Source organism: Lolium perenne, chromosome 2 (assembly GCF_019359855.2).
Source record: "Lolium perenne isolate Kyuss_39 chromosome 2, Kyuss_2.0, whole genome shotgun sequence".
NCBI lineage: Eukaryota > Viridiplantae > Streptophyta > Magnoliopsida > Poales > Poaceae > Lolium > Lolium perenne.
This window is the reverse complement of record NC_067245.2, coordinates 48192400-48201974: the sequence shown is the minus strand read 5'-3', so window position 1 is coordinate 48201974 and position 9575 is coordinate 48192400. Positions and strand designations below refer to the sequence as shown.

Below are 9575 nucleotides of genomic sequence, written 5' to 3'. Positions count from 1 at the left end.
ACATACATGCAAGCATACTAAGTTTATGAACTTAATTGTTGAAAAAGTTGTATTTTATATCCACATGCGCCTTATATACCTAGATGGAGTGAGCACAGTGAACTCTATACAACTCTAGAGAACAGTCACGACATCAAATGGCATGCCCCCCAACAATCTCATCTAGAGGCCGCACACAACAAATGCATTATCTAGAATGACACTCAGAAAGAACACCCATGAACTCACAACCTTTAAGGGCTCATTTGATTCGAAGTATTTCTGAAGCATAAAAATAGAAGAACAAACCGTGTCTGATTTGCAGACATTGTCGGCTTATCGGCGGCACATTGTCAATGGTAGTATGGTACACAAGCATTCCCGGACAGAACCTAAGGTATTAACTCTGGTGATTGAGGGCATGTACAATGCACAGACGCTTAGTTGAGCGCTTAGTGGGAAACACTGATGGGCCAACACATAACGCTCCATCGCTGATCTCACACTCCAGGCGCCAACTGCAAGCGACCTCTTCCTAGCGCCATCAATGTACATGCCCTGACTAGTAGAACTGTTCTCAAACAAAAGAGAGAGACAACACAGCTCACACTTGCGGCAGAGTAAGGTCGAATACTTCAATGGACCAGCATACAATCGAGGTAGTTCACGAAATGACCCAAGGCTTCAAATTAAGCAAGTGTCACTGAGTTGGCATGTTCACCCACTGATATCTAACGAAGCAAAACTAACACCATAAGTTGGGTACCCAAAGCTAGATTCCAAGGCAACAAAAGCTCTTCACCTCTACGATTCTAAGCTCAAATCAAAGTTTCATCCACTTCCTGTTGCAAGTTCCACAACGTTATCTTAACTGAAGTTTTGACAGTTTCTTCCACTAAGTACTGCAGAGCAAAGGTTGAGCTCTTTTTACTCTTCCTCCTCCTCGCCGTCGCCGCCACCCCCACCTGAGGCCTTCTTCTGGTTCTTCCTCTTCACTCTTCCAGCAGGGCCACCACCAAGTGGGCTGGTAAGTGAGAAGTCGACGTGCTTCTCAGTGTCAACCCTCACCATGAAAGAAGGAATGTTGACGAGCTGCTTTCCAACCCTGTGGGAGAAGAACAATACAACAGTCATATCAAAGGATAAAAATAGCACTCAAGAAATGCCTAATGCTGATGGTTATATATGCCTAACATATACCAACAGATATGACCACCTGACAATTATCATGCACGATCCAACAAATAACAACTCATCGTAAGTCTGGTGCCTCAACTGTGTAGAAGGATCGGTTCAAGCACGATGAATGTGAGTACATAATTAAACTACAACAAGGAAATTAGCCTTCAGAACAAGATAAGTTGTGTATAAGTTCCTACTTTTCACAGGTATGTAAATCAACAAATAGAAATTCAAAAAACTTGTAAACTATTTGTATGCCATGGTTTGGCATATGTCAATAGAAGATGAAAAGACAAAGGCAACAAACAAACACATATCCAAGCAGTACAGGAAAAAAAAAGATAATAAATGAACTATCAAGTTAAAGATTAAAAAAAAACAGAAATACACATCAAAAGAAATAAAGAGGCCAACAGCTAAATAGGGCATCAGAATGAAAAAAGGACATAAAAGAGTAATTTGTACTCCAACCTTTGAAGATACATTAGATAAATCCTTATTGTGCCGTAGAAAACATGTAGATATTTTACAATAACTTGATAGATAGCAGCAACAGAGAATTCATTAAGGATACATATCCCCAAGTTGAACAAGAGTGAGGGACATCAGATAAAATATGATTGCAACATGACACACAAAGTGTCTCAGACGACCGTCATGAGTTTGCAAACAAATTCTCATCATATGCCCCAACCAAAACACATTGGCACCACTCCTGTGTTCTAAAAGTCTAGATACACCAGCCAAAAAGTATAACAATGCTGACACTACAATCTGGAAAACTAGCATCTAAACTGCCAATCTAAATTCGAACATTCGTCCACACATGATCTATTGCAGTTTTACAGTGAAACGCAAAAATGCAAGGGGCAGAATGACAATGAAGGTCAAGATCTAAATCTGAATTACTGATTAGCGAGTATGATAGAATTAACTAGCACGTCCATGTAAATTTCGATATGCATGTAAGGGAAGAGTGGGGGTGGATAAACTTACCTGATGTGGCGCTGTCTGATAAGGACACGAGCATGATGGATGGACTTGGCCATGCCATTCTTGAAGACGATGGTCTGGAGACGGCGCTGGAGGAAGTTCTCAACAGTGAGCGCGAGCACGTAATCGAGCTTGTTTTGGTCCTCAGCGAGGAGACCGTAGCGGTTCATGCGACGGAGGAGCGCTGCACCCTCAAAGATGCGGCGGGGGTTCTTCTCATCCAAGGTGAGCAGCTCCCTTGCTGCATTTCTGATACGGCTCAGAGCGTACTGCACGCGCCACAGCTCGCGCTTGCACCGCAGACCGTACTCCCCGACCAGCTTCAGCTCAGAGTCAAGACGCTCCTTCTCATACGGACGCCTTGGCTTCTTGAAAGTCTTCCCATCTATAGCACAACATTATAAGCTACTCGCAGCACCAAATAACTACAATTACATATATAATATAATATAATAGAGCAAAATGCTTAGCAAGAAAGGCATTAATTAAACAGTGCAAAATGCTCAAAATGCTCAGCAAGAAACGCATTAATTGAAACAGTACAACGTCAAGTAACTGACAGTAATATTGTGGTTTTCAAATCACAGCTAAAACCAAATAGTTTTGCGTCATCATCACTGCCTAATGGTTAAAACCCCAGCAGACTTCAGTGCGTATAGTATAAAGCAACTGTACATTCTAAAATTTAGTAATTAGATACAACATATTCAAATATTTTGCAAACAAGACATGGCTTAACCACTGAAACGCGAACAGAAGGAAATATTATTGTCCTTAACTCGGCTGGAGCAAAAAAGTTTCACATCAACATCACACTGCCCAATAGTCAAACAGATAATGAACTTCGGTGTGACGAGGATACATTCTTGAGCAAACGCACAACCACCAAAACTGACGTCTGCACCTACCCCGTCATCGGATATGGGCAATTTAGATGGACTCGTGGAGCCACATCAACCTAAGCTGAGTGACTAACGTATCGGAACATAACAAAAATCTATGGTTTTACAACCCAATTTGCAATTAATCTGAAGTATCTAAACATCGTAATTGCCTGCAAGTACTAGGTGTCTAGTTCATCCTGAATTCCTGATCAAAATCAGAAACGAGTACAAAAGTTCAGCATTCGAAAATCCATATGGAAACAAAAGATTCCTCCCCATGAAAGTAGCTGCACGGATTTCGATCGGTCCAGGGAGACATGGTTCAGCAAGCGCAACTCACGTTACGAAGTCACGGGCGTGCGGTGCGGAGGAAGGAAATGGGGCTTACAGTTGCGGTAGAAGTTGACGTGCACCATGGCTGCCGCCGCAGCAGCAGGATGGCGCGGATCGTCGAGCTTGCCGCAGGAAGATGGCGCGGGTCGTCGAGCTGGCCGCCGCCGGTGTGGAGAGAATGGTGACTAGTGGAGCCGCAATCGAGGGAGAAGAGAGATCTTATATGGGTTAAACCTAGCTTCTATTAGCTGGGCCGGGCTTTGAAATTTCGGTCTTGTCGGCTTATGCAAGGCTAGTTGGGCTTTCAAACCAAAGGTAGACAAATGCGGCCCGTTGCGCGTAAAGCCGTGATCCGGACACCTGCGAGTTTTTTCTCCCAAATAAAAATAGCATACGTGACACAGCACACACCGCACCGCGCGTCCGCGCGCGCCGGCCGAGCCATGCCGCCGCCGGGGAAGCCGCTGGTCATGACGATCACGGCGCAGCTCAGGTCTGCGACGCGGCCGGCGCACCTCCACCAGCTCCACGCCGCCATGATCAAGGCCTCGCTCTTCCCTTACCACGCGCTGCCCACCGCCAGGCTCCTGGCCTCCCCGCTCGCGCCGCTCCCCTACGCGCTCTCCCTCTTCGCCGCCATCCCGTGCCCGACCCTCTTCCACCACACCGCCATCCTCCGCGCCCTCTCCGCGGCGCCCTCCTTCCCCTCCGCGGCCTCCGCGTCCCTCGCCGTCCTCGCCTCCGCGCGGGCGCGCCTGCCCGCGCTGGACGAGTTCGCCTTCCAGCCGCTCGTCGCGCTCTGCGCCAAGAACCCGCGCGACGACGCGGCGGCCTCGCTCGGGCGGCAGGTCCACGCGCTCCTGCTGCGGTACGGGTTCTCGGGCGTCGTCAGCCTCGGGAACGCCCTGTGCCACTTCTACTGCTGCCTCGGGGACACGGCGGCCGCGCGGAGGATGTTCGATGAAATGCATGACAGGGATGCCGTGTCGTGGAACACGATGATCGGGAGCTACGTCAGGGCAGGGGAGATCTGTGCAGCGGTGGAGATGTTTGGTGCTATGAGGTGCAGCGGTGTGGACGTCAGCGCGGCGGCGGTGGTCGCCTTGGTTGGATGCGGGTGGCGAGGGGAGTCGGTCCACGGGTTCAGCGTCAAGACGGGGCTCTGTCAGGATGTGAAGGTGGCGGCAGCAATGGAGGGGATGTATTTTAGGAAGTCAGATATTGGGTGTGCGAAGAAGGTCTTTGAAGAGGCGACGAGGAGGGACTTGGTGCTGTATAACTGCATGGTGGATAGCTGCGCAAAGGCCGGGCAAATTGAGGAGGCAATGGCCTTGGTGCGTAGGATGATACAGGAGGGAGTGAGACCAAGCACTGGGACTCTTGTGGGTGTGCTCTCTGCATGTGGAGCATCTGGGGCAACAGCAGCCGGCCGTCGCATCCACGAGCTTGCAATGGAGCTTGGCCTTGAGCTTGACACTGCACTAGGAACATCGCTCGTGGATATGTACTTCAAGTGCGGGTACCCCAGTGAGGCGACTGCAATTTTTTACGCAATGCGCGATAGGGATGTGATGGCATGGACTGCAATGATCATGGGACTGGGGGTTAATGGACAGTCAGGAGCTGCACTGTCCCTGTTTCACGCAATGGAACAAGACGGCGTGGCTCCTAACGAGGTAACTTTTCTTGCGGTGCTGAATGCTTGTAGCCATGGTGGGTTGGTATTTGAAGGGAAGAAGCACCTAGAGAGCATGGTACAGCAATATGGCCTGTCTCCTGACACTGAACACTATGGTTGCATCATCGATCTCCTGGGAAAGGCGGGGCGACTGGATGAAGCTTATGAGCTTATAAAAAGTTTATCATCCCATGGAGATGCTATGGCATGGAGAACTTTGCTTGCAGCCTGCAGAGTCCATGGCAATGTTGAGCTGGGGAGGATGGTCCAGGCCCAGTTAGATGCGATGGGCAATTACCATCCGTCAGATACCATTCTGCTGTCGAACGCATACGCATTGGAAGGCCGCTGGGATGAGATAGCACATGTCAGGGATTCAGGAGGGCAAAAAATGGTAATGGACAAGAAAGAAGCAGGCTGCAGCTCCATTGAAGTGTCTTCCTAAGATGCCTAACCTTGCTGAATTGGAGCAACCACCACAAACTGATCTCAAGGTGGGACTGTTAATGCAAAAATATATACTTCTGCACAGGTAACTGACAGCGTATCGCCATCAGGATTAGTTTTGCTGACAGTGATCCATACATGTACAGCTATCATATACACATTCAGCTGTAAGACGTGGTTTTATTGCCACCTATTTAACCAGTAAAGACCAAGATTGGGGGAAAAAAAAGAGTTTACATGCACAGCCACAAATCTATCTGTTGGACACTCTCCCCACTCAAACTAGTAAGGAACTTTCAAAGATGTAAAGTGAATGCATTATGTACTTAAACCTTGTGTAAGCCATGTTCCTCACTAGTGCCACTACTATACTGTTGCTCCTCTCCCATTCTTGGAAGGATTGGAATTGGTTTACTGGCGACGACACCACGGCTGGTGTCGGGTACTGTGCGTGAGGCCGTGTAACACTATTTGAAAGCCCCTGGTCTTGTGACAGTTCGCTATCTTCAGTGGATGCAGATGAAACTTCTGGGAAGAGCTGTAGCTCTCGTGGTGGGGCAGCATAGATTTGTTCGGTGATTACAGGTTGCAGAGGAAGTGTCCTCGCAGTGATGACACGCAAATGTGGAGAATGTTGTGCTGGGAAAACTCTGCTTGTGGGATAAGATGCTGCAAGAACTGATCTTGTACTACCCTGGCTCCAAATAGGGTCGCTTTGCTGACGCACTAAGCTTGTTGTGAAGCTCCAAGATTTTGCTGTGAAGCATCTATTATCATCATGCAGTTCATTTCTCTCAGGTACAACCTGTTTTGCATCATGAGGAAAAGTGGGATAATGAATTATAGATGGAAGGAAGTGTATTTTCTGAGCAATGGCATAGATCAGTCCGTGCTTATTAGATGATGTTATCAGTGAATGGTATTGGTTTCCTATTCTGCAAAAATCTTGCCGCAAGAATATGTATGTGCCAACATGTTCATATCCAAATGTATACTAGCCACAAATCGTTGAATTAATCAAAGGTAAGTTTGCACAGGTAACTGAGAGTGTATCGCCATCTGGATTAGTTTTTCTGACAGTGATCCATACATGTACATCTATGATATGCACGTTCAGCTGTAAGACGTTGTTTTTTATTGTCACCAATTTAACCAATTAAGACCACCATTCAGAAAAGGAAAAAAAAAAGATTAGAGTTTACATGTACAGCCACAAATCTATCTGTTGGACACCCGCCCCACTCAAACAAAGAAACTTTTCCAAGCTGTAAAGTGAATTACATTATGTACTTAAACCCGGTGTAGGCTATGTTCCTCACTAGTGCCACTACTATACTGTTGCTCCTCTCCCATTCTTGGAAGTATTGGGAATTGGTTTACTGGCGACAACACCACAGCTGGTGTCGGGTACCGTGCCTGAGGCCGTGCAACACTATTTGAAAGCCCCTGGTCTTGTGACAGTTCGCTGTCTTCAGCAGATGCAGATGAAACTTCTGGGAAGAGCTGTAGCTCTCGTGGTGGGGCAGCATAGCTTTGCTCGGTGATTATAGGTTGCAGAGGAAGTATCGTCTCAGTGATGACTGGTAAATGTGGAGAATGTTGTACTGGGAACACTCTGCTTGTGGGATAAGATGCTGTAAGAGCTGATCTTGTACTATCCTGGCTCCAAATAGGGCCGCTTTGCTGATGCACTCTAAGCTTGTTGTGAAGCTCCAAGATTTCGCTGCGAAGCATACTGTTATCATCACGCAGTTCATTTCTCTCCAGTACAACCTGTTTTGCATCATGAGGAAAGTGGGATATCGAATTAGTGATTATGTGCAAGGAAACGTATTTTCTGAACAATGATAATGGCATATATCAGTTCGTGCTTATTAGATGATGTTATTAATGATGGGTATCGGTATCCTATGTCCGCAAAAATATTGCCACAAGAATGTGTATGTACTAACATTTTCATATCCAATGTGTCCTAGCAACAAATCGTCAAATTAAAAGGTAAGTTTGCAGCAGATTGAGTTGACTTTCTCGATTCGAAAGAACTTACATAGTGAGATTCATTCTTCAGTGTGATATTCTCCTTGCGAAGAGATTCCACTTGTGAAACTAAATCCTTGAGTATCCGTGTGGTGTCACCCAATACGGATGCCTTCCCGCTGTTCTGCCTATCTGGTTCTGAAAAGGAGGTGTTCATGTTGCTTCAGAAAATATATAAATTCATATGCAAAATGATGCAGCTGTAGATTTGAGACAACGAATCATAAGCACGTGGGAGTGTGAGACACATGGGGATGCTAAGAAGTGATGAAATATCTGCACGAGGTGTAATTTTTCTTGCATGGTCAAAGGTACAAAGCTAGGTTATTTGTGAATACAATCTAAATACCTGCTGGTTGTTAAATGAGCTCTTTTGCTCTTTTCTAAAATCAATGTACAATTTGGATGACCATCATGCATGCTAAATTTTAGATATAAATAACCACCCCGCAAGGTCACATACTTATTATGCCTCTAACTGAACTGTCAAGTACTAGGACTGAATTGGGAGGAATGGCGGCGTATACAGTCCATAGGCTAAGCAATTATCAGAAAAGAAACTTTCAGATGCTGCAATTCAGCGCGAGACGATGTTGCGGCAGCTTGATGTTTTGTACTAGTAGTAGGATACACATACCTAGCATGGCTCCCAGCTCGCTGAAGAGGTCATTCTGCGTGCCCCGCTTTCGCTTCTCCCTCTCCGACTTGTGGATTTTCTTCGGAGCCTTCTTCTCACACTTGTTGTTTATGACGGACCTGCAGGATGTTCAGGCATGAGCGGAAGCATCCAACCACATGATTTCAGTAACCAGTACGGTATGGACGAAAAACAGAACAACCAAGCTGTGCAGGAGAAGTTGACCATACCATATCAGAAGCTACGAAGCGTGTTGCATGAATTAAGTTGGGATTAATTTTGTAGCGCTGAAAGTAGAGATGAAGCCTACCTAGATTGCTCTTCTACAGCCACTCCAAGAAGGTTATAATTTGCTAAGGAAAAGGGGCTGTTTATTTAGGGCTGAACAGGCACACTTGGTCAACTGGAAATGGTACAGGTAACTCTAGAATTTCGTCGGAAAAATAGTTGTATGATTCGATTTGGCTGAGACCTAAGAGAATTCAAAGCAATCATAATATAGGGGCAACCCAGTTCATTTTCTTGTTGACAAGACAAAACAAAGACAGACTCACCCTTGGACGAGGGTCCTCCCGACGGCGGCATTCACCGCGTCCCTGGGCACCATGCTGTGACCGGAAAGCTCGATCCGGTATCTCCCCTGTGGCCACAGAAAACCCAAGGTACTCAATCCGTTCCTCGTCCGCACCCCCAAAATCCAGGACCGGGAGGACATCAAGCAATCAGAAAAATAACAATTCAGAGAAGCAATTAAGGGTCCCAACCTGGAAGACGATGGCCTCCTATTGCAGCGGCGAAGGGTCGAGGCTTGATGACGCGCGTGCTCCGATTCGAGGGTTTCTTGTCCGTGATTGCGCGAGGGGTGGGCGGGGGAGAGAGAGAGAGAGAGAGAGAGAGAGAGAGAGAGACGGGAGGGAAGAGCTAAGTAGAGGAGGATCGGGAGGGAGAAGCCGGTGGAGAAAGCGACCGGCGGTGGAGGCGCGTGGTGTGGCCGAATCGTGGGGCGCCGGACGGTGGGCGGGGGCGCGTGGCTTGTGCGTGGACTCCGCACCATGGCAGGTGGTGGTGGGCTAGGGATGAGGGCGTGGTGCCGTGGCGGGCACGAGCCACTGGACCACGTGGCAAGTGGGGGGGGGGGGGGGGGGCGTGGCGATTGGCCCAGCGTGGCAAGTTCGTCTTTGGCAGTTCTTCATGCAGAAAAACCATGATCCAAAACGCGAAACTAGATTATCCCGACCTTGACGGCATCTCCAACGGGTTAGAGCGACGCAAACGGACTTGTGCGACCGTTTGCGTCCGCGCGGACCGAAAATGCGTCTACATCCTGTTCCATCGGGGTGACGCATCGTGTCCGGGGGCGTCCGCGGCGACGTAAAAGCGACGCAAATATGCGGCACGTTTGCGT

The 9575-nt window shown here is 47.6% G+C and overlaps 3 protein-coding genes and 1 non-coding gene across 4 annotated transcripts; 1 reads left to right on the top strand and 3 right to left on the bottom strand.

The window, feature by feature from the left end:
* Nucleotides 1–642: 642 nt before the first annotated feature.
* On the bottom strand, nucleotides 643–3584 carry LOC127332044 (small ribosomal subunit protein uS4y). Its single transcript, XM_051358301.2, has 3 exons — nucleotides 3427–3584; nucleotides 2158–2539; nucleotides 643–1084 (listed from the first exon to the last, which is right to left on the bottom strand). Exons 1-3 carry the CDS (start codon nucleotides 3452–3454, stop codon nucleotides 907–909), a joined length of 588 nt encoding a protein of 195 aa, XP_051214261.1. The 5' UTR covers nucleotides 3455–3584; the 3' UTR covers nucleotides 643–906.
* LOC127337304 (small nucleolar RNA Z161/Z228) lies at nucleotides 1762–1852 on the bottom strand. The gene has a single exon (XR_007873716.1). It is a non-coding gene; the product is annotated as a small nucleolar RNA Z161/Z228 (small nucleolar RNA).
* Nucleotides 3585–3778: 194 nt separating the features above from the next.
* Nucleotides 3779–5877, top strand: LOC127328421 (pentatricopeptide repeat-containing protein At1g26900, mitochondrial). The gene has a single exon (XM_051355021.2). The coding sequence runs from the start codon at nucleotides 3815–3817 to the stop codon at nucleotides 5492–5494; it is 1680 nt and encodes a 559-aa protein (XP_051210981.1). The 5' UTR covers nucleotides 3779–3814; the 3' UTR covers nucleotides 5495–5877.
* Nucleotides 5878–6614: 737 nt separating this feature from the next.
* Nucleotides 6615–9193, bottom strand: LOC127332043 (transcription factor BHLH062). The gene is made up of 5 exons (XM_051358299.2): nucleotides 8935–9193; nucleotides 8725–8810; nucleotides 8171–8289; nucleotides 7544–7671; nucleotides 6615–7269 (listed from the first exon to the last, which is right to left on the bottom strand). The coding sequence occupies exons 2-5, from the start codon at nucleotides 8775–8777 to the stop codon at nucleotides 6787–6789; spliced, it is 783 nt and encodes a 260-aa protein (XP_051214259.1). The 5' UTR covers nucleotides 8778–8810; nucleotides 8935–9193; the 3' UTR covers nucleotides 6615–6786.
* Between the last annotated feature and the right edge of the window lie 382 nt (nucleotides 9194–9575).